The 14,239-nt window shown below is 43.2% G+C and overlaps 1 protein-coding gene across 9 annotated transcripts in view; it reads right to left on the bottom strand.

The window, feature by feature from the left end:
- Positions 1–14,239, bottom strand: part of MACROD2 (MACRO domain containing 2) — an 838,556-nt gene that overhangs the window by 85,589 nt on the left and 738,728 nt on the right. For all 9 annotated transcript variants that reach the window (XM_015283424.4, XM_025149218.3, XM_040697783.2 and 6 more), the window contains one exon: positions 7,423–7,504. In XM_015283424.4, coding sequence (XP_015138910.3) covers positions 7,423–7,504 — 82 coding nt within the window. The remainder of the gene's footprint in view (positions 1–7,422; positions 7,505–14,239) is intronic.

Raw genomic sequence — 14,239 nt, 5'->3', positions numbered from 1 at the left:
TTCACCTCCTTCTGCCAGGCATCCATGTGCAAAGGACTGAACAGAACAGCAAAACATTTCCCTCCCCACTACCAGCTTCTTCCTGAGCACATCACATCACTTACAGATGATGGTGACTAATAGCCACTGCCGGACCAGTCCTCTGTTGGTTGAGCTAATCTCCTTTTCAACTGTATTTAATTCCTGCGGTGTCTGCAGCACCTCACAGCAAGTGTTCCTACTCCCTAACTATGTGTTGGGTAGAAAATTACCTTTCCTTTTTTTAAATATAGATTCGGATTCATCATTTCCTGGAATATATCCTGGCATTTCTTGTGTTGCAAGAAATAGCAAATAGTGGCTCCAGATTCACCTTGTAATTACCACACTCATCATCTTCCCGGCCCTCTCCCACACTGCTAACACATGCAGCAGCCCAGTCCTTGCATACCTGCACAACCCCTGTGCCTTGAAGGGCACCTTCATCACCTGCCATTTCACTGTTTCAACGCAATCCTTATCCCCCAGGAGCAGAAGAGCTCAGATATCTGGAGTGCAAAAGAGCCATTTTCCCCTACCTTCTGGAACAACCGCAGGCTCTATCATCAGTCTCGCAATATGAGGAAAGGGAAACATTCACAAAACACTATCAGAGCAAACAAACAAACAAAAAAAAAAGGGAGCACTTCACTTTGCAGACCAAAACCAAGACAAGAGCACAGAAATATATTACAGACCCATTGTCTGTCCATACCCTGATCCAAGCAGTGCTGCTGCTGCTAACAAGAATGAGGCAAGCAAACAACTTACTATAGCCCACATACAGCAGAAGACAATACCACAAGCCTGTGTCGAACAGTGTACAATCAGAGGATTTAAGCCCCACGTCTGAGGTGACCAATACTTGCAATGCAACCAAAAACTGGAGCAGTACTCTGTCAGCAGACTGCCAGGAAATTATTCAGAAGAGATCATACCAAGAAGCTTCGTTATGATTCAGACTGAAGCAGAACTCTGCACTGCCGTTCCTAAGGCACTGGGGACCCACTGATGTGTTAGAAGGAGCTGGGATCCTTCTCCTGGTCTCTGTCTCCAAAGTTGCCCCTGAGCTGCTTCTTGCTCACCCTGCTGCCCCTACAGACCATCTGTAGGACGGAGACACTGGCAGAAAGGGCAAAGAAAGCAACCTCAACGTGTGGTTGGACTGGCACAGTCACTGTCATGGCAAATTAAGACAAAAAGCAATAGAAAAAATTAGTTTCACAGTTCTATGAACACCTTCAGATTTTACTTAGCTTGATTTTACGAGGTAAGTTGTTTCAGACACATCTTGAAATGGATGGGTATTCTAAGCCTTATGGCTATATGAAACTTTTGGATTGAGAACAATTTTTACAGCGAGCTATTTACGTTGGAGTGCACTCTGTCAGAATCTGCAGGTGCTCTGAGAGAGAAATAGAGCAAAGCCATCATCCTATTGTGGTGTGCAGGCTCCTCCTGCTCCCCCAGACAGCTGTGCTTCCTTAGGAGACTGTGCTGCAGAGGGACAGGCAACCACCACTGGAAACAGCAAGGCTGTGCCTCCTCCCAGCAGTTTGGACTCAGGTCCTTCAGGGAGGGGTCCTGTACAGTGCACTGGAGGATGACACCCCTCAATACAAAGCCCAGAGGGATTTGGGGGGGGATTTCAAACCTCTGCCGTGTGGTCCGCCACTGAGTCAGCACTTCGCATCCATGCAAAATCATCATCAGTCTGCCACAGCTTTGCCAAGACTACGGTTCCTTCTCACTCACTGAAAAAGCTTCACTCATCTCTACCCGAACGTGGGACTCCCCACAGAATTCCAAGCTGGGGTGGAGCACTGAATGCTCCAGCTCAGGGCAGGTGGCCAAACAGCCCTCTGGTTCAAAGGGGTGAAGAGGCACAGTGTTCATGTGCTGTGAATGTGGCGACCCAAAAGCTCTGCCCAGAGACAAGGAAAGCAGCTGAGCCCAGCAGCATGCTCAGGATGCCTCGGCAGGCAAGTGAAGACCAAAGGCCTGCAGGCTCCCTTAGCCAAGCCTCCCAGTACCCCAAAGCCTCGGTGGCCTGAACCAGCCATGAGCCACAGCTGTGTGACTTAACATACGAGCCCCTGCCCAGACCAGACCTCCAATAAAGGGTATCAGGGACTTCCAGTAAGCCACCTGGCACCTATCCATGCAGTAAAATAAAGCCTATGAAAAATATTTTGTGGAATACATTCAGGTGACAAATTAACACAATGAATCTGCTCGCGAACATTGCAAATGCAAATAGAGAGGCAAAATTTATCAAACGAATTACCCATTTGTTATAGAATTACTTACAAAAGGCTAACTTATGATTCCTTTGCTCACGCTGAGGCCTGTCGTAGTCCCAGTGGGTTCTGCCATATTAAGTGGAGAGGGGATGCTCCTCAACACCAGCACAGCAATTACAAACTCTGCTTAACAGTTCAGTCACGTATTAGTGCAGGGATCTGCCTTTTTAAAACAAAGCCCTTCATTCAGGCATTTAGACAGTTTCCAATTTGATTCCAAGCCTGGTAGATCTCTTAACAACAAATTTCCTCTGCAATTATAAGATATTTGCACATTTATGCACAACTTCCTATTTGCACATCACATCCTCCTCAAGTAATAGGAAGATTAACAGAGAATAGTAGTTCTCATCCGCATTGCTTTGGATAGGGTGAATAGCATTCTGGCATGCAAGGTAAAAGCCGAAAACACACTAAATGTCATAACCTGGAATAGAAGGGAGAGAAAGCTTTTCAAGAAGCAATTTCTCTCTCTCTCTCTCTCTCAGCACCAACTGATATGGCTCACAAAAAAAAAATAAAAGAACAAGCTGTTGGGCTCAGCATCCTTTCAATTAGCTCTGAAAGGACACAGAGTCTAAAAGCTTGCATCTTCCATCTATCAATTGGTTGCAAATCTCTCCTCTCTAGCAATTTTAGCGATGCTTTAGTGATGCAATTTTGTTACTGTGTTTAAACTAGTACGAGTAATATCACCTGGAACGGGGCAGCTTCATAGCATGTACCTTTTATGGCACTATTTTTGTCTAAAGAACATTTTCAGAAAAAATGATTTCCCTTTCCAATCCACTGATAACAGGTGGTAGATTCAGAATACTTTAAACACGGCAATTTAAGACAAACCTTTCATAATATACAATAGTCACCGTGAAAAATAAGCATTTGCCAAAGGTCTCTACAAGATTATGTATCTGACATACTAAATAGCTAGCTATACACAGGACACAGGAGAAAAATAAGGTGCCTCTGCCTCCAGCTGGCAACCGTGTACAAACATGCTTAATTTTACTCACATGAATAGCAACCGAGGAGCACGTATAACTGTAAGGTAAATGTTAGCAAGCCCAGATTTTCAAGGGGAACGTTTTCATACCATTTCCTGGTAGGTCTTACAAATATATATTTAGCAATAAAAGTAATGCCTAGATTCCAGGCTCTGTGCAGAATTGTGTTAGAAGAGACAATGAATTCCAAGAGAAAAAATGATACAAGTATCAGCGGCTTTCCTGGAAAGCTCACACATAATACCAGTAGCAATGAATCCAGTGAGGTAAGAAGTACATATCTGAGCCAGGATTACAGGCGAGGGCATTTTATTTGCCTGAAGGATATGCAGCGAGACACATCATCTCAGATTAACCAGAGAGAATGTCACTATGCAGCTGAAGAGAGGATGTCTGGGCTATTTCATTCCACTAAGAGAGGGAACACAACTGATTCAAAGAAAAAAAAATCACCATTTGTCTCACCATGAGCTAAAACAGCAATTGATTTTAAAGCACCAATGGTTGGCTGTTGTCCGACAAAAAGTCTTTTATGCTTGCTCTTTTCCTACCAGGACATTCATGAACTTCTCAGCAAAACCTCAGAGATTCTACACTAAATTCTGTGTGAATCAGGACACTTTTCCTTCTAAAATAATACTTTTCTGGGCCATCATAGGGATGAGACCCTGGATCTGAGTTAAAGCTTATATGGCATTGCCCTCAGAGCATGTTGGCTTTGACTCAGGCTCTGTACAGGCTACTGCTTACTAAGATTGGATCTGAAATGCTGAGGCTGTGACAACTGGTCCGTTACTGAACAGCTATGTTACACTTCTAAGATATGAAATTACTTAGAAGTCTGCTTCTTCCCCTATATACTTAAAGTTTGCAAATGACAAAGCTCTTGGCAGTTGTCTTAATATCAGTACTATTACTCAACTAATTTCTTTGGCATCCCTCTCACAAGTCTAAGTCTAATGATATGTTCAACTAATGGAACAATTTCCCTGTATCTATATTCCACTTACTCTAATGCACTGAGGTGTAACTCTAGCTTCATTTCATTATCACTTGACTAGCTTAAGCACTTGGATGTCTTTTTGGATTTATTAATGCACTAGGTTTAAAGTAATAACTATTTATGTATATAACTCCATGAATATATTCTTCTTTCTAAGCATTTTTGTCCACATCTATTAATGTAGATATATTTTGTAATGTTTCTGAATGCGAGATGCACATTTAAAAACGTCTCAATGCTTTTTTCTCTAAGCCTCAAGTAATATCTCAGTGTTATTCCTTCCTGTGAATGCTCAGATAGCTTGCTATCAATTCAAATTTAGGGCAAATCTTTCCTTAGAGACTTCTGTTTTACTACACTAATAGAATCATTTAAACCCAACCAAACAAACAAAAAATGCCATGGCAGTTTTGGCAGCTCCTTCCAGGGTCTAAATATCAGGAATTTATTGCCAAAGGTATGGACAGTAGGTAATTCCTTGAGACAGAACCAAACCGAATCCTTTGTGGAAGAAGCCGGTCTTGAAGGGAGATGGAATATTCCCCTACAGGAGGAGAGTCTGTGGAGAACTAGTTGGAGCTTACATTAGAGTTGAATACAAATACCAATGGACAAGAGAAAGAAAAAAGGAAGAAACAGTCCTTTGGTGATCACCATTAAGACCTACAGCTGATGTCCTCATCATTCAGCTACAGACAACTCATGATGGGGCCAACTTCAACCTATCCGCTGTTGTGATGGTACCAAGCAGAAAAGTGCCACTTCAGCAGAGCAAAGGAAGCCTGACCCTGAACATCAATCATTAGGGCACTCCTCTGAGACAGAGACCCAGATACTCATCTTCTCTCCAGGGACACTATCGAAGTCATTTCGTTTGTATGCATCTTTTCTGTTGCTCTCCTCATAAGCTGCACATCTAAGTGACTCCTGTAAGAGTATACCACACATCCGTGGCATTACAAGAGATTAAAATCAGATCTCCCAAATTGCTGAACGCTGACCTGAACACAGGAAATCCTTCACTAACTCAGGGAAAAAAAAACTTAGAAGCCAGCTTAGTGCTTTTTAAAGCTCCTGCTTAACAACCAGTAGGTGCTCAGGTCCTTCCGGAAACTGGGGCTATTAAAGCATGTCAAAACTACTATCAGAATCATTAATGGTGAGAAAGTTGCAGCTGAAAACCTATGACAATAGGTCCTAAGAGTTTTTAGCAACCAATACCAAATTATGGGTGCTGAGAAGCATCCTTCTCCAGAAAGCTGTCTGCATGAGCATCAGATGGTCCTTTTCCACAGTCACACACCTGCCAACTGATGGATGTTCCTGCACATTAGAGGGTTCCCATCACTGCTACCTTACTACAGTCATGTACAAATTCCCAGTTTTAGTTTGATTAAAAAAAAAAAAGAATAAAAATGTTAAAGCTTTGCATGCATGAAATAGACGTGCTTTTACAATGACAGAACTATGGTACAACGTATCACCTGCACTGTGTAGCATAAGGCAATAAGAAGTCTTTACACACTGTGGCATCTAACCAAACAGACCCTCCTTTTGTTCAAGATCTCAACAATGCCATATTTTGACAACACAAAAAAAGAAGTGGATCTGCCTTTTAGCCCCTCTTTCCCCTTTTAGTTTTGTCACGCTTCAGTACCTGAAGCATCTCATTGTCTCCGGGGCTTTCAAACCCAAGTGGGCTTTACATTTGTAGTAACAACACAAGGCTTTCATCTGGAATTTCAAAGACTTCAGTGATAAAGGTGAGTATTAACGCTCTGATTTGTTAACAGACTGCCACGGTAGCTTACTCTCCCTTAATCCAAAAGGCAGAGACATAGCCAGCAACAGAAGACAGGGCACTGCCATTTTGTCCAATGTGTACATTGACCAAAGAAAAAGATAGAAATCATACACTATCCAGATGAGATGTGAATGCAGTCTGAAGTGAACGTTCACTGCGCTCCAGCCCAGAATATCATTACACAGCTAGGCACCATCCTATGCAACCTGAATTACTCAGTGTGTCTGTAGGTTTGAGATCACTGCAAACTGGAGATTACAAAGTTGTTAGTTCTAGTGAGATAAGACAGGAACATCACAATATCCACACTACCAGTAAAAGTCAAAGGAAAAAAAAAATCCACTGTGGCTACTATGACAACATGGCCCAGTAAAATTAATTGAGAATCTCACAACACACCCAAGCTCTGCTTCCCATTACTCACAGGCCCATTCCACCAGGCAGTCAGTGTGGGGAGCGTGTAAGTGACTGCCATTTCAGAAATGGGTGATTAAAAAAAGACTAAAATCTGGATCTTATCACATATAGCAGAACTGATGTCAGAGAAAACAAAATGAAATGGGAGAAGGTTAGGGTTGATTAAAAAATACCCCCCTACCCTAACACAGATTGCTAGTGATGTACGATAAAAATAAATCACAGTTACTTATAGGAGGGGTGTGAACAAATTTACTATCTACCAGGTTTTCTGGCATTCTAGAAAGTAACCTCCTGTGTGAAACCTAAGATGAATGGCTAACATTTCCCAAGTGCTCCGGTGAGAGCCATCTTTCTCCAATTCATTCTCGCACAGGGACAGCTCAGGTTTAAAGTTCCCATTCAGACACAGTTGGGCTCTAACCCCCCGTGGTATCTTTTAAGATGCAGAGAAACCCTACCTGCACTGTTAACGAAAGAGCAAAACATACACAGTGTGCATGGAAAAGCCATATACACTAGAAGCTATATACGTTAGTGCAAATCACCTTCCTCCCGGTCAAGGGAACCAGTGCCACGCACCAGCTTTAAGGAAGAGATGTGGATTACAGTAAGGATTGAAGAAACCAGCAGTGCTGAGCATAGAAAAGCAGGCCTTGACTTTGCAAAAACAGCATCACAAACAGTTTTACCAGTTCACAGATTTCAATCGCCTGTGCTTCTCCAGCATCACAGCCTCTTTGTGCAGCTCATCTCTAAAGAAAGTTCACATTTTAATACTTGGCTGAGGCAGTGAAAGTAGAAAGGATGCCGACTGTTGCCTCTTCCTGCATTGTTTTTTGCAGTCAGATGGCATTCAATTACCATACCTACCTATAGGGAAAAACTCGCCCATTTTCTTCTTGAAAATTTTGTAGTCAACCTCCAAAAAGACGCAGAAGATGATACGATCCACCTGTAAGAAACAATATTATTCACAGTGAAATGATTGCAGCAATAAGCATCGGCAATAATAGTTAATACCAACACTGCTTTATGCTTCAGGCGAGTGAGGAAACATCACAGGGACACGTGCTTTGATTTCATTGTGCATCTGCGTTGTAATTTATAAAATAACATTTGCAATCGCAGTTCAAAACTGTATTCTTTGTTAACTGCCTCCTGTTTATGCAAACCACTCTTGAGCATAGTATAAATTACTTTTGGCATTCTAGATGAGTACCAGGATGCAATGTTTGATGAAAGTGTCACACGGGGGGTTTCTAATAAGCATACAAAAGAGTAAACGGGTAAGCAAAGAGTTCTTTTTCCAATCTTTGTTGGACAAACCTATTTGCAAAACCATTTAGTACTTTAAAATGGCTTTAAAAGGTTTCATGTGGTTTTAATTTACATGAAATCACTTACTCTTGCTATAATACAAGCAAAATGCAGCAAAAACAAAAGCTGATTAGATGACAGGTAGCACACGGGGTAAATAAAACATTTAACACGTCGTCTACTTAGTGAGGCTGAGCCTATCAATGAAACCACAGCCCACAGTGCATGCACCACCCACCCACTAATGGTTCCAAATAAATTAGGATGCTTTCTGCGTGAAAGGCTTTTCTAAAAGCGACAAAAAAAGGCAAACCAAATAAAAACCAAACAAAATTCCAAAGCCTTTAAGTCCGAAAGACACCCACAGTGGACTCACTCCAGCCGCGCTATTTCTTTGCTTTATCTGTTCGCCTAGTCCAGCACAACTCCTGGAAGGAGCAGCGGCAGAAGAGCAGACCCACGCAACGCTGAGCTGCAGGACCTACCCATCCAGTATTTGAGTTTTTCTCTGAAGTGCCATGAGAGCATAATTAGAAAAGGATGAAGTCCAAGCAGTAGGGAATTCAGCTCCTTGCCTGCCATTTCGCTGCCCTCATGATTCCATGGGCAATAAGCTGGCGTGCTGTGGCAGAGCTGCTTGCGAGCTGCGTGCTACAAAGGCAGCAGCCTCCCTCCAGCAGAGAAACCTGCAGGATGGACGCTCACTAAAAAGTGCCTTCTTTCCATTATCTTCACTAGAAAGTGCTGCACTTTTGCTAGAGCTGCTCGTTGAAGCAAGTACAGGTCTTGGCTTCAAAGCCACCATTATACTTGAGCAGCTCAGACTGTCATTTTAGAGCTCATTTTGGTGCAGCCTAGTAGAATACAGAACGCAACAAGAGCAGGCAAAAATCAGTTATTCTGGAAGTCCTGGTGGGTGGTAACAAGGACATCTCCCAAAGACAACTTCAAAAGTTGAAAGAGCAAAACAGATAGGACATAAGAGAGCGAAGGTGTGGGTTACGTGGGTGCTACAGAACAAAGAGGCCGGAGAGCAGGAGAGAAGCAACAGTAGGACAGAGCTTGGAGCTTGTTGCAGACTTGTGAGCAGGAAAACGAGTTTGTTTGTATGACATCCAGAGAAACAAACCACTTTGTGTGGCCCTGGTAAACAATCCAGGCTAGAGCTTCACAAAAGGCTGGACCGTGTCATTAGCTACTCCTCACATATATATAAAATATATAAACAAGCAGATACTAGTGAAGGGCATAGGCCAAAAGGGCGTATTCATTTGAGTACCCGCATATTCACAACACAAAGCATCAGTGGTGCTTTTACAGCCATATTTTACCTAATTGTTTCCCCTTTATTAAAGTTGCGTTTTCAGGATGGAAGCTTGCCTATCCTGTACAACCTGATCTAGGATTGTGCTGTGGCAGTCCTAGATTGCCTCTTCTATCCCCACCTCCTGAGCAGAGCAGATACTTGAGCATTACAGTGATAGGTACAATATGTGCACCAGACAAAGCAGCAAGGATGGGAACTTACAAGCCAGAGGAGGAATCATACTCCCACACAGAGAAGTTCCGAGCTGTCTGGCCCTCTGTACGATCTCACATTCTCTGCTGTAAACACTACAGACAGTTCCCTCATTTTCTACATTTCAGCTTCTCAAGGTGTTCCCTTTACTTGTATTTATTCTGCCCAGTTGACAATGATAAAACTTTTGCAATCAGGAGAATTTCTGCTACTTCTAATATAATTCCTTCATTTAAAGATAGGGAATCTCTCCAGAAATGGCACGCTGTTTCACATTTCCTAGCATCCTGACTATACAAGTCCTGCGTATAAACCTGTTCAATTTCTTCTTGGTGTGAGAAAAAGGGCTCTATTTTTAAGTATGCATAAGATATTGTGATGACAGCCGAAATCCTGTGTTTATCTGATTGAATGGCATGTGTTGGCAGATAGTAAATCTGAAATTAAACCATATTCTATCATACTGCCAGTCACTGACTATTTTATCTAACATCCCCAGCTAAAATAACTTGGAAATTAGGTACGGAAAGTAACCCTTGTCCTCACTGTTTCTATTCCAGCTACAATAAGCTGCAATAAGGAAAGGTTTAATCCAAGTGGACCCAAAGCTCTGTAAGTCTGCTGGCTCACAAAAGCTCAGCAGGCCTCTTGGGATGCGTGCTCATGAAAGGCGCTGCTTGTTCAAAGAGGAGAGCTCTCCTGTTGCATCTGGGATTTGGCAGCAGATGAGCAGTTGGATGCAACCCCTTTGCAGAGGACAGGCAGGGACCCCAAGGGACTCCGTGCCCTAGGAGCCCCTGGGGCCTTTTGTAGGTGCCCGGATCCTCCACAGTTAACCAAGCACCACTCAGATGCAATACAGGTCTAAAGGAGCTGCAAGCTGAAGCTATTAAAGCACATCCTTGATCGACAGCTCCTTTTCGGAAGCCAGTGTTAGAATCAACCAGCCCCTGTCAGAGCTTGATCAAATTCTGCTCGCTTCACAGCTATGAATAGTGGGATCAAAGAACCCCAAAATTAAGAGCGCTGTAGCAGAGGAAGAAGGGAGTTAAATTGCATGAGCTGTTCACTTAGTAGGCAGCTTTGCAGCCCAAGGCTGTGAGTACATTGATTTTCTCTCTCAGTTGTTTTTTATCCTTGGGACCTGCTCTCCTTGCCAGGCTGCATTTACTTTTGACTGGGATCTATTCCTAGAGATTTTGCTAGCAGCACTAAATGGGGATCAGCGAACTACTAGAGCTCTGCATGGCCCAGGCTGCTTCTGCAGCAGAGTGGGCCCTGACTCAGTCATTAATGCTGGCACTTTGCACGGATGCAGCCAAATCTCATCCACAAAACCCCTCACGCTAAGTATAGAAGCAATATTGTTCTTGACAGCAGCAAGCACTGTTGACCTTAACACAAAGAAGCTCAGAAAAAATAATGCTTCCCTCTGCTCTTTGTTTAAAGGTTGTTTTTTTTTCCCCTTTGTTTTGTTGTTGTGTTCTTTCTGCCCCAGTGGGTTAGAGAGCACTTAGCAACGAGTCAGCTTAACATGTGCTGGTGGGCTATGTGAATGGTCTCGTGCAACCTGGGCTGGCTCCCTCCCAGACCACTCACGGTCAGGAAGAACCGTGCAGTCTCAGAGACTGCACTGTCACTGTAGCATGGGCAAAACTGCCAGGGGGTCTCAGGAGCCCTGGCGCACAGTAGGGGCTGCACCCCTCTGTGGCAGCCACACTCGTCCTGCATACTGCCAATCGGACAGCCCTGCCTGCAGAATGCAAGCAGAGCAACAAGGTGGGTGTGCATCGCTTGAAGAAACAGCCCCAGGATGTGCCCCTTCCAAGGCAATCCAATTCCTCTGCCTTAACTTCTCTATCTGTTTAGGGGACAGCAATGCTTAGTTTTTCCACTTACACATCACTAGCAAGAGGTATTGCCAAGCGTGATCTATAGGACTTGCCAAACAGAGCCATACGCATAGCTGCATACATGCGCAGGTGCCAAGCCATACATCAGGCACAGATCTTAAGCAGAAAACCAATCAAGAGCTGTTCTACACTACTTCATCTAATAAGAGTTTCCACGTCATTGCCACATCGTGTCCTAATAAAATAACTCTCAATGAAAATAAAACCAACTACATCTCGGCACTTCCAAGTACTCCATTCGTGTTCTCAGTACCAAGGCATTCACCCAGCAGGCACTGACTGCTTTTTATTATACGTGGTAATAAGCTCACCATAATTCAAATCTTAACAGAAAATACACATTAGGGAAAACAAAACAAAACAATTGTTATTTGTAAAAAAAAAAAAAAAAAAAAAAAAAAAGTTTCCCAAATGAAAATAGCAACAAATAACAAAGAAAATGAAGTGAGAATACGAGTCTCTTCCTTGAAGCAAATCTCTTACAAAACATGCTTATCTGATCCCCCCAGAACCCACTGCCATTAGGGCATGGCTAACACCAGAAGCTTGTTGTAACATTTTCAGTTTATCAAACATTCTGTGGACTTGATTCAAAACTCAGTGGAGCCAAACGGAGGCTTTTTATTGACTTCAGCATGCTTGGATCAGCGCCTACAGCCCATAATGCCAGAAACAACATTTGCCTCCTTAAGAATTAAAATTCTTCTGATATTCAAATTTCATTATCCCAACTCTTCAGATACTTTCTCAGACACTTCCCTAACAGTCACAGTTCAGAGCTGTCTGAAACAATTAAGTCTCCTTGACTACAGTGCCTGTAAGGAAGAGGCCCTGAGCCTTCACTGGGCCAAGATCCCGCATCTTCCCTCTGCTCACAGCACGATTGCTTGGGCAGTCTTGGTAGCTTTCACTGTCCCATATGGAGACCAGCGAGCATAAGGCCACATCAGCCCATTTCTTCGAGATATACTCTCACAGAATCCAAATCTCAATGCTGGGAAACAAAGAATAAGGAGGAAAAGATTTTTAATGTATCGTCGAGTGAGGCTACGAGTGTCTCACCTGGCTGTACTGCACACTGAGTAAAACTTCTCCCATTTCCACGGCAGGAGCTCAGCCAGCCATTCTGAAAGCCACAACGCTCCTGCTCATTGTCAGGGACCCCGTTTTCCACCTCTGTTTCACTGTTTTCCAACAGGACTGCTCCCTGCCCAGCACCAAGCTGATGCGTCACGTTCCCTCTGTGCACACTTCAAAGAGACCACCAGCTGTTTCTGCTCTCTTCAAGCGCTGGTACATGATACTCTTGATGCCTATTGTCTCCCCTTCAGCCTAACCCCTGCCTGATTTGATCCTCCAGTAATCCTATTGCAACCAACTAACAGATGGAAACGCCAGCTCTGTAAGTAACTCCAGCAGCTGCCATCTCCCTGCAGCAGCAGCGAGCTCCCTCACCAGAGGCGCTGCCTTTCCTGAACCCCACGCACATCTGTCCAGCTGTTCAGAGCGCAGGCAGCTTGACTGGAAAGAAAGAGCAAAGAGGATTTCATCCCGCTTGGAAATGAGCCATAGTCGAAGCCAGAAGTTTTCACACACCTCTTCCAAAGGTGAATGCTTCAAGCCCTATAAAACCTACTCATTTCATAGCGCCATAAATTAAAATTTAGCCTCCTAGTATTATTACTAATTTCACAGAAACCATTAAAGCGTAGAGCCTAGCTGACTGTCTGTTCCTTTCAGCATGACATCATGGTCTATAATTGCAGAATTACTCTCAAAAAGAACTTCAGTTTAGTATTTATGGCAAATACAAAGCTTCAGCGCCGCTTCCATCCTCATAAGAAGCTTTAAGCAGGGCAGAGGTGTCAGACTAGTGATATGGCAAATTTGACAATCAATGAACTGTGCGATGATGTTCACAAAGAAATTCATCTGCTCTTAAGATCGTTACACCTGCCCCAGCTTCAAACCCACTGCAGATCTGAGCCAAAACACAGTCCGCTTAACTTCAGTTGGCAAACGAGGCCAGCTTCAGGCAGACAGGCACCCTCTGGATCACTTCAGCTGGTGGAGGGGGGGAGAACAATGCACCCTCTCAGGACAAAGCTCTTTAATTCTCGTGGACTTGAGTTTTAAAATTCTTTGAATCCAAAGCAAAAATCTGAACTAATATCCACATTACTGCAAGCCTCCTGAAAGTACATACTGATGAAGCACTATGATTTCACATCAAGAGCAAATACCCACTGAAGACTAAGCTGTAAGGAAGTAACTCTTACTTAAACCATTGTGTTACTTAGGCAGTCATTGAAAGAAAAAAGCAGAAAGCGTTATAAATTATAAAACAATTTATGTTCATCACAAATAGAGTTGAATGGTTTCTATGGTGGTCTTACTGAAGTTGAAAAGCAGAAAATTATTATTGGTGCCTAAATATCCTACTCATGAGTGAAAGCATACTTTGCTTGGGCTGAAAGATAATTAAAAGTCCAAAGGCAACTAAAACAAAACAACACAGAAACCGCCATCAGAAATTTATTACAAGTTTAAAATATTAACGCAAACAATATCCCAAAGGAACTTTAGATAAGGCTTTGCAGCAGCCCCTGCCTCTAAAACGAAATGCAGTAGAAACAGAATTAACAATGAAACCCAGGATAAATTTAAAACATGGTCAGAACATCTCTCCCTATCTGCTGTTCCTACTGCTCTGCTCACATTCAACAGATGATGGTAAATTACTCCCTGTATCTCATGGGTGTCAGACACCGCTGCAGTTATCACTATGACATAAGCCTATCTCCATTCAACTGAAAAGCATTAAAACCCACGGTACTTGCTAGTGGAAAAGCACTTTTACTCATAGATCTGAACCAAAGCTAAGTCTTGTGACAGTTGATAGAGTTTTGCCACCAGCTGGACGTTACAGATGCCCAAG

Source organism: Gallus gallus, chromosome 3 (genome assembly GCF_016699485.2).
Source record: "Gallus gallus isolate bGalGal1 chromosome 3, bGalGal1.mat.broiler.GRCg7b, whole genome shotgun sequence".
NCBI lineage: Eukaryota > Metazoa > Chordata > Aves > Galliformes > Phasianidae > Gallus > Gallus gallus.
Note: the sequence above shows the minus strand (reverse complement) of the source record. Positions and strands in the feature narration are given on the sequence as shown.